Consider the following 19,427-nt stretch of genomic DNA (forward strand, 5'->3'; position numbering starts at 1 on the left):
GACGCAAACCTGTAAGGTGGTGAAATCTCCGATATATATCGGATATTTACTTGCGATTTGACAAAATCTAGTATCGTCTAGTATCGAAGCTAGAGTCAGTCCTTGGAAGTCGGGTTTGGCCAGAACTGTAAGATGGTGAAATCTCCGATATATATCGGATATTTACTTGCGATTTGACAAAATCTAGTATCGTCTAGTATCGAAGCTAGAGTCATTTCTCAGAAGTCGGGTTTGACCAGAACTGTAAGGTAGTAAAATCTTAGATATGTATCGGATATTTACTTGCGATTTGACAGAATCTAGTATTGTCTAGTATCGAAGCTAGAGTCAGTCCTTGGAAGTCGGGTTTGACCAGAACTGTAAGGTGATGAAATCTCCGATATCTATTTACTTGCGATTTGACAAAATCTAGTATCATCTAGTATCGAAGCTAGAGTCAGTCCTTGGAAGTCGGGTTTGGCAAGAAGTGTGAGGTGGTGAAATCTCTGATACATTCGGATATTTACTTGCGATTTGACAGAATCCAGTATCGTCTAGTATCGAAGCTAGAGTCAGTCCTTTGAAGTCGGGTTTGGCCAGAACTGTAAGGCACAGGGCAAGTCATTCTAGTATCGTTTAGTATCGATATTTGTGGCGAAGGGAAATTCGTCTTGGTTTGACTGATGGACAGACAAGCAGACACGATGTGTTCTGTAATTCTGCTACAACACACATTTTATTCCGTGGTTCAACTTCTAAGCTTATATATACACCAAACCATAGACCCTCGAGAAAAACGGGACAGGCAACTGCTGTTTTTTTTGTGCGATCTATCTTGGAATATATTACGTTTATTTGCCAAGCGGTCCCCGACAACAATACTTCGTACTTAACACTGAATCTCATTAACGATCAAACTGACGTTCTGAATATGTACACTTTGCTCTTGCAAGGCACGTTCCGAGTAATGACACACAGAATTTTGAGGGTTTTTTGATACCAGTCATGGTTAATGTTCTGGTAACGATGAAGATCACAGTTTTTCTCGAGGGTCTACAACCAAAGTTAAATGTTAAAGTCGACATAAAATAAAAAACAACGGAAAGGTCAGATTTGCATGTTATGGCTTCATTTAACTAACAAATAAACTAATACATAAACTGACGCTGTGAAATCGTCATTAGTATGTGTACAGAACCCTGGATAATAAACAGGAAATATATTATCTGTTTTGCATTATTTCTGTCGGATTTCCATTCCCGACAATATTAGAGTCCCCAAATCGCCGAAAAATATAGGGTAAATATCGGAGATTTCACAGATCCGGCGTGCCGAGGCACAGGGCAAGTCATTCAAGTATCGTCTAATATCGATATTAGAATCCCCAAATCGCCGATAAATATCGGGTAAATATCGTCGATTTAACAGACCGGGCGTGCCATGGCTCCAAGCAATTTATTCTGGTATCGTGTAGTATCGATATTACAGTCCCTAAAAACGCCGGTGAACATAGGCAGTTACACAGACGCGGCTTCCCATGGGACAACCACAGTTCATTCGATTTTAGTATCGATTCTATAGTCCAAAAATTGTCGATATGTCAAACTTCGATACTAGATTATAAATACCCGTTATTTAAAAATTGTGCAAAGTCGCGCCTTCATGAGTGTTGAGAGACACTTGAGATTTTGAACGACGTGATCAGTCGTGTGTCATTATTGTCATGGCATTAATTTCAATAACGATAATCGCTCGATGGGCTTGTCTCAAATTTAAAAGCTTTACAAGAAAGTGTTTTTCAGTCCTGACAGTGTATAACCTAATCATGGCGATGACTGATGTTTTAATATTTCTGCCTGTCGCACATATAGCGTTTGATTTCACTTTGACAAGCACTTTGAATGTGCGATCCCTGCTCGATCAGTCAGTCGCCGATTTTAAAAATCAGCCAGACATTATATTCTTAAAGAAACTCAACGATGTAAAGATTACAAAATGCCTCATTCATATTTTTACGGTGTTTGACAGTTTTTTCCGCCAGGGACGTCATGTACTTTATTAGCCCGTTCGCTCATATCGTGAAGCTTCGATCGATGCTGTAGCTCCATGCATGCTCATACACAGGGCTGCGCCGTTTACACTCAAGTGGAGATCGTATCGCGCTTTTAGCAGTGACTTTGATCACAAGTCTTCATTCGATCAAGGTGAATTTAGTACTGATTTTCGCAAGTCTCAACCCTCAAATACGCTCTCACTTTGATTGTGAGAGCCCTCACTTCAAGCCCTCACATTTGCTCGCACTTCGATTGTGAGAGCCCTCACTTCAAGCCCTCACATTCGCTCGCACTTTGATTGTGCTGGCCCTCACTTTGGCCCCGCACTTGTCGATTTCCGGCACCCTTACATACCTGTCTGTGTTGAATAATAGGCTTATAAACTTTCTTAATAGCAATGGTATTCTTTCGCCATTTCAGTCTGGTTTCAGAGCAAAGAGGAGAACTGCAGATAATCTTTTAGTTTTGCGTTCAGCTATTGATCAGCATGTCTATGCGAAATTTTCTCAGTCAAGCTATAGTCCCAGTCGTAGGTACCTATATTGTTGTTTTGTAGATTTTCAGAAAGCATTTGACAGGGTTTGGCGTACAGGTTTACTTTGGAAATTACAGAAATATGGCATTAATGGTAATTTTTATAGCTTAATTAAGTCCATGTACAACAACATTAAGTATTGTGTGAAAAGTAACAATTGCTTTACTGAAGAATTTGACTCCAATTTAGGAGTTAAGCAAGGGTGTAATTTAAGTCCAACTTTGTTCAATATTTTTATAAATGATCTTCCCAGTACATTTGGTTCCAGTGAGGACTGTCCTATCAAACTTGGTAAACTCCTTTTCAATTGTCTAATGTATGATGATGATCTTTTATTGATTTCAGGATCTGAAACAGGCTTACAAAGCTGCTTAGATAAACTTCATAGTTTTTGTCGTGAATGGAAATTAACTATTAACATAAAGAAAACGAAAGTTATTGTGTTCAACAAAAGTAATCATCTTGTAAAAGGAGTTACACTCACTTACAATGGAGTGACTCTTGACTTAGTGAAAGAGTACTGTTACCTTGGTTTTGTCATTACCCCAAATGGTAAATTCAAAGGTAATTTTCACAATCTTAAATTGAAGGCAATGAAAGCTCTTTTCAGCCTTCGTAAGGGCCTTCAAAATGGTTCACTTTCTGTAAAAGTTGCATTATCACTCTTTGATAGTTTAATTGTTCCTATTATGACGTATGGCTGTGAAATATGGGGACATGAAATTAATGACAAGTGTAACTTTCTCAATGATGTTAGTATTTCTTATTATAGATTTATCCTAGGAGTCTCTAAATATGCACCGTCTGATGGTGTTGTTGGAGAGCTGGGTAGATATCCAATACACTTTATGGTGATAAAACACATGCTCAAATACTGGCATCGATTGGTTTTATCAGATGACATCTTATTGAGATCTGCTTATACATCCAGGTTGAATTCAGATTGGTATAATTATATACAAAGAATATTGAACTCTCACAATGGGAGCGATATATGGTCTTGTGTTTGCAATATTAATTCCACAGTTAATAATGTATATGATAGTTTATGTGAAACTTATGAACAAACATGGCTGAAAAACATTCATAATGATACAAGGAAGTGTGGAATGCAGAGGAATAAGCTCCGAACTCACAGACTCTTTAAGACAAAATTTGAATTTGAAAGTTACTTGCTAGATATAAGATCTTTTACCTATAGGAGGTGGCTGACAAAACTAAGAATTTCGGATCACAACCTACAAATAGAACTGGGTAGAAGGTCAACTCCTAAAGTTCCTGCAAATGAAAGATTCTGTAAGTTTTGTAAGTCTTTAGTTGAGGATGAATTTCACTTTGTTATAGAATGTCCAAAATACAGAACGTATCGAGATGGTCTATTTTCATCCACAAGTTTGTATAATCCAGGCTTTCTTGATTTGAATGACAGAGAAAAGTTCATATATATCTTTACTCACAAAGATAAACTACCTCTTGCCAAATTTATTTCTTGTACTTTAGTTCCTCCCCCAGCAGCGGCTTCATCCAGTGTTTGCTGAGTTTTGTAATTTTTGCCTTACCGCACTCCTTGAGTGTGTTGTCGAGCAATAAAGTATTGTATTGTATTGTATTGTACTATCACAAGTGTCAGTTGTTTGGCAAAGAAACTGTGGAGTCTTGGTTTTGCAGACTTCGCAGTTTTCAAGGTTTGTATTGTTCGCCCCACACATCCAGCAGATCTGCTTGGGGAAAGAGAGAGAAAAAAATAAGATTGACGCAGACATAACTATATGTGGTGGCTCAATTATTGTAAAATGTGCCGACTAGAATCTGAAACTTGCTATGTACAGGTCGCATGGAGTTGGGCATGGACTGAAGCCGTTGCGAGAGGGCGCAAGAATAACCCCAAATTCGCCTTCGTTGGCTAGCTTTATTACCTTACACGCCATTTGTGTGAGCATCGGCCAATATGAGGGGTACTGTTTTTGTTTTGGAATAATAATTGTTGCACTTAGCCGCTCGTTAACAACATGTCGAATGACTGCATGTGTCAAGACGAATGGTGGATATATGTATACCCGGTCTTCACTATGGAAATTATGATGGAAGAAGTCCGTACCGATACTCGATTTCTGCGGGAAAGGCGCCACAAACTTTCCGAGTTTTGTGTTCGATGAATTAGCCATGCCGTCGACGGAATGTGGGCCATACTCTTTCTCTATTTTCTCCCACATTTCATCCGATAATGTCGCATCAGACATACTCAATTGCCGCGATGGGCGATCCGCCAAATTATCTCTCGAGCTGACATGTTTTATATCGAGAGATATATTGTGTTCTAAGCACAGGTAAAAAATCTCTTTCAGTATCTGATTTAGTTGTTGAGATTTGGAACCCGGGTAACCAGAATTCCACGCATACATGAGGGTAGCGGAGTCTGAACAAACGTTCAATCGTGCATTTTTCAGTTGCTGGCCGAATGCTACTAGCGCTCTAACAAGGGCTTCTGCTTCTTTTTCCACTATTGGTCTATTCCTCCATTTTACTTCCCAACTATCTCCTATTGACGTCGACTTAACCGGGCTAGTTTGTAGAATCGCTCCCCACTTGTAAGAGCTCGCGTCTGTGTATGCCGTAATTATTGCATGTTTCTCGTCACGCCAGGGAAATGGACTTACACATTTAATAAAATTGCGCCACTCGTCTAGTTCTTTTCTGAGTGGGGTACCGATACAAATGTTGATAGTGTTCTTAGCGGATTTTTGCGCTTTCGATAGAGCAAAGGCCATTTGCCTGATAAAGATCCGAGCGCATGGAATTGCCAGACTGAAAGAAATACATTTCCCCATGATTTTTTGCAACAAAGGAATTGGTATCACACTCTCACCAATGGCGTATTCTACTAACTCTAAGAAGCGGAGCTTTTTTTGCGGGGGAATGATGAAAGCTTTACTCTCGGAATCTACTATCATACCTAAGAGAACCAAGGCTTTCTGCGGTCTAAGTACACTCTTTTTTAGTGCTATGAAGTAGCCAGTGTCTATACATAACTTAAATAGGATGTATGCTGCCGCCTCGGCGAGATCGAAATTCGACCAATCACTGTGCGTGTCGCTATTATAGGCCGGTCTCAGTGGTCCCCCGTGTCTATCGTCGATGTACTGTAGGCAGGGGACACCTAGGATACGCGCGTGACTCGTGATAGCGTAACCGACAGTATGGTAGATATACGCAGATAGCTTCCAGCCAAATGGTAGCGTGTTATTAAGATACCATCGCCCTGCCCATTGAAAACCAAAATATTTGCGATCTACTTCCTTAATAAGAAGGTGGTCATAGCCACTTTTGTCGTCACACTTAAAGTGATAATCATATTGTTCAAGATATCGCGAGACTTCAATCAGCTTGTCTAACTTAAATGGGATGTCTCTGATCCATAGATTAAGATATCTCATATCAATACACATCCTAGGTTTTTTTGGTTCTACAGTAATAGGCATGACAATAAAAGGTGGGGGGTCTATGCCGACCTGCCCAACAGCTGAAATAGTGCCAGTTTGGATTCTAGAGGAGATTGACTGAGAAATGAACTCAACAAAATTTACACAGGCAGGATTACTGGCAAAGATACGAGCTGGTGGGGTGGAACTATCATACAGTTTTCCTTTAAATGGACCTTTATAATGTTGAAAATACTCCGAGACTCCGACTCCATTAGTGATCCATTCCATGACAGGACCGTGACTACCAGTAGACATAATAGTTTCCCAGTTACATCTGTGTCGATGTAATTCTCCTGCGATGAATTCATCGGGGCAGTGAAAAGCTAATGTCGTTGGGGAAGCTTTCATCTTTCCCATCGTTACATCCCCGATGGTGGGGTTACACTCCAGGCCCTGTCGAGGGGCACCCTCAAAAGTTACCCAAGAGTAGGTAGTTCTAGGCGTTGGAATTTTTTCCACCATAAACTTTTCCCATGGATATGGTACATTTGTATTCTGCAACAGAACAGATCAAGGCCGAAACATGAAAAAAACAAAAACAAAATTACCTGTGAGGGCGCCCCTAGACAGGACCTCGAAATGCGAGGTGTGCAGGTAAGTACACGAGGGTGCTATGGACCCTCCCTGTAGAAGGGGATGAGGAGGAGGTATTACTTTACATGGGAGGCAACCAAGACTTTGAAATAGACATATTGAAATACTGAAAATACCGTGCCCCCCCTCCCCCGAAAATGAGGCCTCCCTATAATTTACAAAAAAAAAATGCATTCGTTCTCTCGAGTCATGTCGTACATATACGCACAAGTATATATATATATTTTGCATAGTTATATTTAATATGTCTCATTTATAATAACAACTCACAACAAAAACAGAGGTCGATATCCAGTCCGTGTCAAAGTTCGAGAAAAAAATTGGGAAAATTGAACTACTTTTTCTGAGGACAAGCTCTGGCCATGTGGCCTAATTGGCCACAAGAAAAACATTTAATGGTATCCATATTTATTTTTCTTCTCGTATACGGTTCATATCTATTTTCTCGCACATTCCGCCGTTCCGAACTTGAAGAATGGCGCATAAATTTTGACACCTTGGACACTATTTCCTCCTCTTCCTTGTTTCCCAGGAGGAGAATCAACAACCTGCCGGCTTCCTGCCCAAAATCATTAGACTCGAACTGGGCTAATACCGCCCGAAACCTAGGTAGTTTTGGATGAGCTGCAACCGTCGCTCTGTCGACCAGTGCCCTCAATGCGCTGACGAGTTGAACCCTGGAGGCCAACAATGGTGTGTGCGCCAATTCCATGACTTTCGACAGGGCGTCCTCAACGGATGCAGTTTCCGCCATATCTTGAAGCTTCTGAATTTGAGTCTTCAAATTCTTCATCTCGTCAGCCTATAAATTCAACCAAGAGATATCAGCTGTCAACATCATTTCAATATTATAGTAGACAACATTACCTACTATCGCAACAACATAGCGAGATGGTCGTATACTCTACATCTGCATACTCGCACATTTCTTTGGCATAATCACAGCACCCCACTATGCCCGCCGCTGGCATCACTATCATATACGTTTTTTTGTTTTTTTTTTTGTTTTTGTCGTTTTTTAATCATTTATGCCACTTCTCCACAATGTATGCACTAGCCTTACTATAACGTCCTCAAGTACCACTCTTGAGGTCTGTACGTTATTCCCACAGCAACTTCTCATCTGTTATTGCTGTATTCCCCACATACAATACCATCCATCTATATGTTACTAGAACTCGATCACCAAGGGCTTGTATTCCCCTACAGGCTAAAACACTGATGGCACCCTCGCAGTAACTCCTCATCGAGTTAACTACCTGGCCAGACTTAGCGACTTCAAGTAAAAGAAAGATAACAGGACGGTGAAAAGAGGGTACAGAAAGAGAAACTAAACACAAGTATGACGTAGAATGAACACAAAAGAAGACAAAAGAGAGAGAAAAGAGACTGCAGTATCACATGGAAACCACAGACAGCTGGCTAACATGAATACTACACGTGCGCAAGCAAAAGAGCAGTGAACATGAACAAACAAGCCAAGTGACAGAAATGAAAAACAGGGGGGAAAGGAAGCGGAAAACGTATCAGCGAAGAAATTCCAACTTGAAAGCATCTAGACACGTGCGCACACAAACTTGCGGCATGCTTATAGCGCCCCTGGAGAGACCAGGTGAATGACTCGTACCAACAGGTGGTAGCGTGCCAAACGAAAACTGACTCGTGCTATTCCTTGCATAATTCGCAATTATCTAGTAATGAAATGACGGCGACATACACACAAGCAACGTATCAAACAGTCTAACAAACCAGCTCTACGATACGATATGCTCACCTGTGAAGGTTGGCTCTCCTGTGGCCCTATCTGGGGTCTAGGCGTTTCTGGTCGTGGTTGTTTGTCATTGGCTCCCAGTGGTGTTTGCAAAGCAGTACGGGCACGGGAATTCTCAGCATTCTCGGGTGGTTGAGAAGCAGCAGTCGCCCTAGACGGGCCTCCGTGTGCAGCAACAAAGGCTTGGCTGGCGCTAGCAACTGGTTGAGACGATGCCATGCTGTGTCGCTGGTCCTGTGTGCAATGAGGAGAGATAGTCCGGATGACACCTTTTCTATTTATACCTTATAAATTTGCATATGGCGGATTACTTTCACTACGTGATGCGGCTTTGAATAATCAGTGTATTTACATGATCCAAACATTGGCTTCAGATTCGGATTCAGAGAAAAAAGTCTGAATAAAAGACATCAAGAGTAATTTTGGTGACTAAATTGAATTATTTTGAGATAATAAGGACTGTGCATCAAGAGACCATATGGTACTACATTTATGCCCAGTTACAAAACGATCGCTTCACAGATGCCACAGAAATCGTTGATGACAGGTGCACGGACGGAAGGACGCCGGGACGGACATGACCTAACCCATAAAGTCCCCGCTTGCGGGGACTTAAAAACTATGAAAAGTAGCTAAAAGTTAAAGATAGCTTCCCTTTAAAGAGATAAAGTGACTGTTTTTGACCTTTTTGTAATATCATGAAAGCAGGGGACACTTGCATAAAATCACTCATTGTGCAAAGTATTGTCAATGCAGAACTTCAAAAGTGTCAGAAATTACCACTTTGCTGTATGTAGAGTAGTGATTTAGTGTGTTAACATCTAGAGGAAATGACCTACTCTCAACCTTAGCCATTTCACCCAATTCATGGATACAGGTGGAGTTGGATCAAACAATGATGTGGGTAAAAAGTTTGAAGTTTAAGTGTCTCTAAGCAAGGAAATAAATTCTCAGAATGAGCTTAAAGTGTACAGATTAGAACCTGTACAATTTCAGCGGTCTATTTTTTTACTTTTCATAGGTATTATGGAAACATCTGTATTCAACATCATCAAGCCGTGATATTGGCACACTGTATGCTGCTCGCAATGCATTGAAAGCACATGATGTATCATTGACACCATCAAAGGATTTCTATGCATCTGCTGAACTACTGAATAAGTTCACTGATGCATACGTAGTATCTTGGGCATTACATCACTTTGGTTTGAAGGATGCCAATTCATTACCAACTAGAAATAAGTTCGAGGGTAAAAGTTGTCGCAATTTGTAACTATTTATAAATGCTAGGAGAATTGCACTAGAAATGTAAGAAACAAGAAAACCCTTCTTGTGAAAGCTTTTCTCGAGTTCAAATGCGGCAGTATACTGCAAACTGCCCTTGGACAAATTCACTAGGCAAACCCTAGATTTAATGACATTCAATATAACTATAGTGGGTATGCCTAAGTTCACCAAGACTAGCATGGATGCTGGCAGTTTTACTGACACCAAGAATGTGCCTACATGCCTTCATATGAACTGAGAAAATTCACTAACAGGTTATGTAAAATAGTCTGTAAATTCAATTTTTCTGAATAAGTAAGCACTCCATAAATCAGATTCATAAAGCACAACATGTTTTGCTAATGAACCAAATAAATGTAACTGAACCCCAACTGGTATTCAATTGAGAGAATTGACAACTTTTATGTAAGTAAACAGCGCCATAAATGCTTTGTTTTTCAAAACTGACCTGTTTTTTTTTTTATAAAGTTCACAGATGAAGTAAAAGTATATACCTACATGTAAGTGGGTATAACATGGAACAATCTCAAGTTTTTTCTTTTGAATAATTGATCAGATTTTGTGAATGCTGTAAACCATGTATTGTGGTTCATAAAAGTACAATATCATCAGCAAACATACACCGATGGCCACTTTAGTGTTGATTAAGCCTGTCTGGTGCAAGCAGAAATTCTGTTTGTATAAACGAAACAAAGTGGCGGTCGATGTAATAAATGTAAGGTTCACTATCGGCACCCCACTGTTAGGATTGAGATAACGTTCTACTAAAATGTCTCGCCTGCCCAATTCAAATCGATCACAACACTGCACTGTAGAGACACTGGAAATCTGCACTCCGACAATGGACATCAATAACAACGGTCGCAAATATCAACCGACATGGAGGAGACACCGTGCCGGGAAGCTCCTACATAGTAACAAGGCATATTTGGAAGGGTTGAGAACTTTGAAGGCGAAGTTGGCTGAAGTTTCAGCGTCCGATACACACCTGTACATGTAAAACGCTACCACGACTGTTCCTTATATAAATTTTCTCTCGTACCAAGTGAAATTGGAGTCAGTTTATTCACGGTTCGTAGGAAAGAAACATGGCTTAGTGCAAGTGAATGTTTATTTCGTTTTGCAGTCAAGATAGGCGATGTCTGTTATTTAATCGCGAACATTTTCAAAGTGGCATTGTCTCAATTCCCACATCTGAATAAAGATGAACTCGACACTTGCTATCTGCAATATTAAAACGGCACAAATGTTTGATGCTCTCTAACGCTGACTACAACTGAAACACATGAATTTTAGCAGATACTGAATACTAATACGGCCAATTCCATGGTCAACATCATTTGTATACAGTGTATTTTATGATCACTCCGTAATTTCAGGCTAATCGGCGTGCCCACGGGGTACCAATAGTAAGTTCATTATCACCACCGATACATGGTAGAGTAACAGTTTTATCACCCTTCTGTAGACAGAATTTCTGCTTGCACCAGACAGGCTTGATCAACACTAAAGTGGCCACGGGTGTAAGTATTGATAATTTTCTATGGACTAGTAATGGAGCATTAATACATACTCCATTAAGTATAATGTCTTAATCTACTCTTAACCCTTTGAGTGCCAAAGTCAACTTTTGTCGCCTTTATAAAATATATCCAAGTAAATTTTTTTCGATATTTTTGCCAAAATTTTGATAGAAACATGTAGCCTATAAAATGTGAAGTCCCTTTGGTCAAAAATTATCAAAAATAACAGAAAAATTCTTTAAAATAGTGACATGCTGCGCTAAAATTTTGGCAGGAAAAATTACATAACTCAAAGGGTTAAATCCCTGCTGAGTATACATGTAAGTCCTATCCCTTTGATGTATTAATGCAGTAATGCAATTAATGTTCCTATATTTTATGCAAGCAATCCTGATTCTAAGAGTGATGCAAAACAGCACATTCTATCAGAAGCCTGGACATTTGTTGATAACTACGTAATGAAGGTGCCTGAATTAACACAAGAACAACAAATCCTTAAGTGCAAGTTCTGTGAGCAGGAGTTTCAACCAGTCTCTCAAGCAGCATGAGCAGTTCCATATTCATTTTGCGGAAAACATACAACCATACAGTACAATTACAGAGACTGTACACTTTACACAAGATAAAGTATTCAATTATACACACACAACCTTGATGTTGTGTTTTCTTCATAATGCAATTCATATGGGTGATGGTGCTCGTATTGTTCGCTTGTATAAATATTTTCTGCTATTTTACAAAGTATCTGGCCGCCCAAAATATGCAAATGCAACACTTGAGTTACTATGTTAGACCATGTGTTTGCTTAACCTGGAATCGTGCTGTAAACTATCAAGGTCAAATTGACACCAATCATCCCATGGACCTTTGAGCATGACAATAAATCATTCAAGAATGATGTGACTTCCCATAGAGGAGTCATTTAATATACTCGTGTTTCAAGGAGTCAAGATACCACAGATAGAGTTGTCAGAAACTACAATGCCATCAGCAAAGTGCGTCATCCATCAGGAAAACACACACAAGTAAAAATACTGAAGGAGATGTTTTGATAGTGAAACAGTTTGAAGATCTAAAATTGCATGATTTTATTGCAGGACAACGGCACTTAGCCTTCCTAAATATCGATGATAATCCTCTCCAAAACCTTAAAATGACTGACTTCAAGCAATGGATAAAAAAGTTGTATGAAGTTTTGTGAAAAACATTACTATTATCCTAAAAATCAGTAAGATTCAAATCTAAGCTTGATCCACACTTGACTGAAGATGTCCCATGATTCATTCTGATTTAAGCTGTTGTAGATGCCTCTCTGTGACTTGGCACGTCTGCCATTTGTAAACAAATATAGATACAAAATCCTAGCTTTATTAGCTCACATATTGCATGGCAATATATCTAGCAGTGATGCCTGTATGTATTGTGTCTATGTATTTATGTATACACAGTACAATATTTTACCCACAATTCTTGGAGACCCCATGATTTGTACCATGGATGGTTGTCATTTTAATCACTTTTTCTCTGTTACATACTGACAATTATACAAAGTACATATCAAAGTATTCATTTGTACCAAAGAAAAGTATGTCAAGGAATTAGAGCGAAAGTTTGAAAGTCAAAATTTAAAAGTCATAGAAATCACAGTATTCATATACTGCAAATGTCATACTTTGGAGGAAACAAGTAAACGACCAACTGAGGTGGCCAATCTGTGTCGAAAGTTAAGATGTACAGTATTGTTCTCATTGTTTCATTTATCAATGGTCCATAGTTAGTTGAAAATGCCATCATTAATTTTTGAAATTTATGTGTTCACTTTTCTCATAAAATGAACCCCCAAAATATGGTACAAAGTGCTACCTAAGGTTATGACATCTGCATCTACAGACAGTGATCTTGTTGTCATTTACAGTAATTTTGGAACATTTACTAAAAATCTAACCATAATCTTATTTGATTAACTGAAATAGTTATTTAATTGCTTCTATTCAGTGTTTAGCAAAAGTCATCATTGAAATTTGGGTGATCTGATATATTACGATCTGTTGAAGACTAGAAATCAATTCAAATTTACTTAGTTTCAGTATTGTATTATTTGACTGCTTTTTGGCAATTGGGGATAATAATTGATTTTAAATATTGAGAAAATGTAATTGTTGTATATTGTGAATAGTTTTTTGTTTAACTTTATGATACTTGCCAAAATATGTTTCATCGTTTTAGTATTACAAGTAGCAGAAATAACGATGGATAGCAAATCAATATGCACTGCAAACATACTAGTATTTTAATTGTAAAAATATCCTCAGAGAGTAAAGTGAGTAGAATAAATATCTCTTTTCATTACGGGGAAAGCTCAATTAACTTAGGAATACTCCAATTCCCTATATAGCTACTTAGTTATCGGAGGATTACTGTCACAGACCTGCCTTTCCTAAAATGGCACCAGCTGGATAAGATAAAGATAACAATAGGTCATTAACACCTTGGGGGATAAAAAGTCTTCTGTTTGTCACCTGGCCGAGTTGGTTTGGCAAGGACCCAGGTTTCAGGTACCATGCAAATTAATGCAGTCTTTGCCTAATGTAAAGTATACAATCTGAATCTCTGTGTACATGTTATGAAAGTGTGGTAAACAACTTTGATATGGCAAATAAACTGTCAATTAACTTAATTTGAATACAACTCTATATATTTCACTGCGTATACCTTGTGAGCAGTGTGCTCTCTAAGGCCGTGTTCAAAAAAAATTATGTGTGTGTGTGTGTGGGGGGGGGGGGGGGCTGGAGGAATTCAGGGAGGATTCAAAAATATTTGGGGTAGTCGAGGGGGTGACTTGAAAGTTTTGCTCTGCCTACAGGGGGGAGGGGGGACCTGAAAATATTTTGACACCTAACATTTTGATGTTGTCAAATGGTTCTAATGTTAGTAATAATTATACAGAATCTAGAACCGTTTTGTCGCATTTTATGTCTTTAATCTCAAAAAAATCTAAAAAATGTATAAATGCCATGAAATTTTCGTAAAATAAGTTGGCCTTGTAATGGGGCAGAAGCTGCAACTGTTGATAATTTTTCAATATTTCTATGCAATGTATCAAACACAGTTTCTAGGTGTCTGTCTATAGCATGCTGAAAAACACAATATTTTTGATTTTTGAATTCTGGCATATGAGAACTATCAAATATTAGAGACAAGCGACCTAGCGGCCGATATAGCTCCGCTGTGTTTATGTAGAGAATAACTATTTTTGACACATGTTGATGAAGAAGGTAGAAATCTTTGCTAGCTCAATGAAGTGGCCAGAAAAAATGGCTAAAATAAGCTGCAAAAATACACAATTGAAGATTTCATCATACTTTGAATGTATCACATAGGATCATCCCTAAGAACATGTCAACCAAAGCTATCTGATGAGTAATTTTTGAGAATAAATTTTTTGACCAAAAATTGCAACAATTGCCCCCAAAAATAAAAATTGCAATTTAATCATAATTTCAAAAGATCAAATTTAGTTCATCTTTAGAAACCTGTATACCAAATTTCAAAGCTGTTAGACAAGTACTTTTTGAGAAACGCATTTTTTGACCAAAAATGGGAAAAATTGCCCCAAAAATTCAAAATTGCAGATTTCATCATTATTTAAATAAAAATATCATTTAGTTCATCAGAAATTCAATATACATTACTTAGCTCATCTGTGGAAACCTGTATACCAAATTTCAAAGCTATCAGACCAGTACTTTTTGAGAAACACATGTTTTGACCAAAAATGGCAAAATTTGCCCCAAAATTACAAAATTGCAGATTTCATCATAATTTCAATAACTATCATTTAGTTCATCTGTAGAAACCTGTACACCAAATTCTAAAGCTATCAGATGAGTAGTTTTGGAAATACACATTTTTTGACCAAAAATGGCAAAAATTGCCCCAAAAATACAAAATTACAGATTTCATCAGAAATTCAATACATATTACTTAGTTAATCAATAGAAACCAGTATACCAAATTTCAAACTATCAGACCAGTACTTTTTGAGAAATACATTTTTTGACCAAAAATGGTAAAAATTGCCTTAAAATGCAAATTTGCATATTTCTGCACAATTTGAACAAATCTGAGATAGATTATCCCTAGGGACCTATGTACCAAATATCAAAGCTACCTGACTGGTAGTTTTGAAGAAGAAGATTTTTAAAGATTTTTTTACCAAAAATGACAAAAATTGCCTTAAAAATACAAATATGCAAATTTCACCACACCTTGAACAAATCTGACTGAAGTCACCCTAAGCAAACTGCATATCAAATTTCAAAGCAATCAGACAAGCGATTTCAGAGAAGATTTTTTTACCAAAAACACCAAAAAATGCCCCAAAAATACAAATATGCAAATTTCACCACAATTTGAACAAACTGAAGTGAGGTCACCTCAAGTGAACTGCATATAATATTTCACAGCAATTGGACTTGCAGTTTCAGTGGAGAAGGCAATTGTTGACGGACGACGACGGACGACGGAAAATCAATCTATTTGATAAGCTCCGCGTCGCTGACAGCGGAGCTAAAAAAAGATTGGGCCACCATACTTGATGTACGATGAAAAGTCAGTTTTTCTAAAATCACTTAAAACAAGTCATCGTTGATGACACAGTCCCCACTTGTTAATGGGTGCTTTGATTACAGGTCCTCAGAGAGGATAGAGTCCTCTACATTAGGTCTGTGATAAAAATACTTTTGAATAAATTCGCTTGATACATGTCCGAGTTGTAGTTCAGGACATGAAAAAATCGTAATAAAATGGTCACATGGTGGCCATATTGGATCGAATCACAAAACAAATCAACGTGCATATGTATGACATAGGTCAATGTCCTTGTGCCAACTTTGATTAAAATCGGTTGAAATATGCCTGAGTTATGCCTTTGTACATGAACAAATCATAACAAAATGGCCGCACAGCAGCCATATTGGATCGTATCACAAAACAAGTTTACATGCATATGTATGACAAATATTACCAATTTGGTCAATTTACTTGTACCAACTTTGAATAAATTTGCTTAATACATGTCTGAGTTATGGTTCTGGACATGAAAAAACGTATTAAAATGGCCACACGGCAGCCATATTGGATTGTATCACAAAACAAGTCAATGTGCATGTGTATGACATAGGTCGATGTCCTTGTACCAAGTTTGAATTAAATTGGTTGAGATATGCCTGAGTTATGGCTCTGTACATGAAAAAATCGAAACAAAATGGCCGCAGAGCGGCCATATTGGATTGTATCACAAAACAAATTGATGTGCATAGCTATGACATTGGTCAATGTCCTTGTATCAACTTTGAACTCTGAGATATCTGCGTGAACGGACGGACGGACGCACGCACGCACACACGCACGGACACGACCAAATCTATAAGTCCCCCTGAACGGTGTCCGTGGGGACTAATAAATATATAAAACCATTCGTTTCAAGTTCATGCAGTGAATGAAATTTTCTTATCTCATTGTACAATAACACAAAAGTAAAATTTTCAACGGTAAAGACTCTAATTTAAATGGAAAAATATGTGACTAAATGAAATCATTCATTTTTTATCAAATTTGCCATTATTACACCCAAAATTTCTGAAATTAAAGCATTAATTTCATGGAATATTTTAACCTTCTAGTATGGTCAATTTTGTAATACATTTATAGGTGGCATCTAAGTTGTATATGTCTTGTACTTTTGAAAAAATTCGGTAGGTCAATTTTTCACAATTTGGTTAAACGTAGCTAGGAATACACAATTGAACTGGCCAGAGTTGGATAAACTCAAGTCGGCTTAGACTGAGTAATCCAAAAAGTCCACTGATGCATTTAAAAATGAATCAATTTAAGAACTTGCCCTAGGTATATGGCTCTACAACCTGCTGAAAAGAGGTACTCTGTGTGCATTCCTAATAAATATGTGGTATTGAGGGGGATTTCGATCGTGATTCCTTCTGGCCCCCCTCACCATTTTTTTGAACGCAGCCTAAGCCTATGTGGTGAGTCATAACTGACAGATACTCTTGTCTCAAGAAAATTTGTTAGTACGAAGGGATACAACCATCTGCCCTATACATTGGTTGTTAAAAGATCTCATCTAAATTTTCTGAATGATTATTCGGTGGTGCATTTTTTATCACATATTCACCCAGTGAAAATGTATGATTGGCTTGTTCTCCATCGCATGTTTACAGCCTTACCTCACAAATATAAAACTCTGTTAAGACAGGTTCAAATTGAGTATACATGTGTATCTGAGAATATGGGAGAAAAATGTGTTCAGAACACTTTAAAGGTATACAGTCACCAGTAATCTGCATTATGCTCATGTATGATTGTCAGGGTGTTTTGTGCTATTCAAAATGGCCATGTGAGGGTGCTTTTTTTAAAAAAGCGACCACCTGCTTAAAATCTGTGATTGGCTAGATCTTCGCTTTTCATGGTAACTCTGAATGATATCAAATTGGTGACAGTATACCTTCAATGAAACTGGCTGATAATCTTTCAAGGAACCAGATTTCCAGTTTTAGTAATAAGAATTTTGCTTCCTCCAGTGACTCTGCCCAAGTTGGTAATTAGGTATTTTGCAAAGTTGTTTACTCATGTATGTTCATTATTGCATTTATTGCATTCACTGATGCAATTCAGTTATGTAATTATGTAATTTACCACTTTGTACTAAGAGTACTGTACCTTACAACACTCTCTGATAGTGTATGTTGAGTTCTAATAAAATGTTAAATGTTAAATCTTCCGATAACACAAGAACACCGGTAGTGTTCTGTTTCAGATACATTTAATGGCAGATCCAATAATGTTTCAGCTTTATAGCTACATATTTTGCCAGGTACAGTTCCCATCCATTATTTGTGACTTTCTGCACATTGATGTGACCATACCATAGCAGTAAAATGGGCAGTTTGTAGCTAACAACGTTTCTATCTTCTTCATGTCTCCTTTGATACAGCACTCTTATACCACCACTGTGTGTGTTTTTTTCTTCTTGAAGTTTGAAAGGAAAACCAAATTTACATGACAACAGTTGTTTCCCATTTCCTCCTTTGTAATATCTCTCTTTTGGAAGCAGTCTTTGTGAATCTGATACTTGCATTCTTACCATTTCTCTAGAATGCATTGCAATGTCAGTGATTGTGTCCTGACTTTGCATTAATTCTGCTGTGACAGCATTATCTGGTATTGTACCTGACTTGCACCATACAACCATGTGAACATGGAGTTCCCCTCTTTATTGGTACTCTATTCTCCACCAGTAATCATTCACTTTGCCAAGTGGACCATTGTCATACTCTGACTTTGTCTTTAAATAGCTTGAAACACTGATGGAAAGCAATCACAGTTTCTGTTGAACACTTTATGCAAGGTATACTTTCATAGGTGGTAGTCATTCCCTCTGAATTGCTTTAACTTCCCGTTGTAGCTCAGCCCAGTTGTCATTTTGTGTGAGGGTTATGAAAAATGTGGGCTTTCCAAGTTCTTCAAATTGCTCATCGCGAGGAGGTCAAGAAGACGTTCTGTCCAGTAAACTTTTGAGCCAGGAAGTGTTGTCAGAATCACTGAACCCGCATATACACATCTTAGTTGGATTTAATGTTTGCTGCTGTTTAAGGTGAAGTACTACGAATTACGTCAAAATTAAGTTGTGGTGTCATTTTCTTGAAACTTTGCACAAATATTCTTAGAAGTTGTGCAAGTGCAAAAATGAAATAAAAAATGGGGGTCACCACGCTTGTTTCCATGGAAACGGACGTTAAAATGGCGCCGTTAGAAATAAATAAAAATGATATAATTCACTTAAACTAAAGAAAGCAATTATAAAACGCTTAGCAAATGAGTTAATTTTAATAAATACTAAGACTTAAGATCAATATCTATCGAATGTATAGTTTTCATGATGTTTGTGAAGAAATTTTAACATAATATCGATTACAAAATGACGATATCGAAATTATATCACTATATAATTTTCGAACTTTCTTCCTGTCGCTTTGAATGGTGTCATTTTGACCAAACTTGACGAATAAACTCCTGACATAATACCATTTAGTTTACACTTTTAATAAAAGGGTGTCACCACGCTACTTTTTACAATATCTCCAGGTGAATGGGTAATTTGCGCCATATAAATGGGAGAGAAAT

The 19,427-nt window shown here is 37.9% G+C and overlaps 1 protein-coding gene across 1 annotated transcript in view; it reads right to left on the reverse strand.

The window, feature by feature from the left end:
- Positions 1 to 6,869: 6,869 nt before the first annotated feature.
- Positions 6,870 to 19,427, reverse strand: part of LOC139118086 (uncharacterized) — a 63,822-nt gene continuing 51,264 nt past the window's right edge. The window contains exons 10-11 of the mRNA XM_070681410.1: positions 8,419 to 8,649; positions 6,870 to 7,446 (exon numbers count right to left, since the gene is read on the reverse strand). Coding sequence (XP_070537511.1) covers positions 6,979 to 7,446; positions 8,419 to 8,634 — 684 coding nt within the window. The 5' untranslated portion in view covers positions 8,635 to 8,649 and the 3' untranslated portion in view covers positions 6,870 to 6,978. The remainder of the gene's footprint in view (positions 7,447 to 8,418; positions 8,650 to 19,427) is intronic.

This window comes from Ptychodera flava, chromosome 1, assembly GCF_041260155.1.
Source record: "Ptychodera flava strain L36383 chromosome 1, AS_Pfla_20210202, whole genome shotgun sequence".
Classification (NCBI taxonomy): Eukaryota; Metazoa; Hemichordata; class Enteropneusta; family Ptychoderidae; genus Ptychodera; species Ptychodera flava.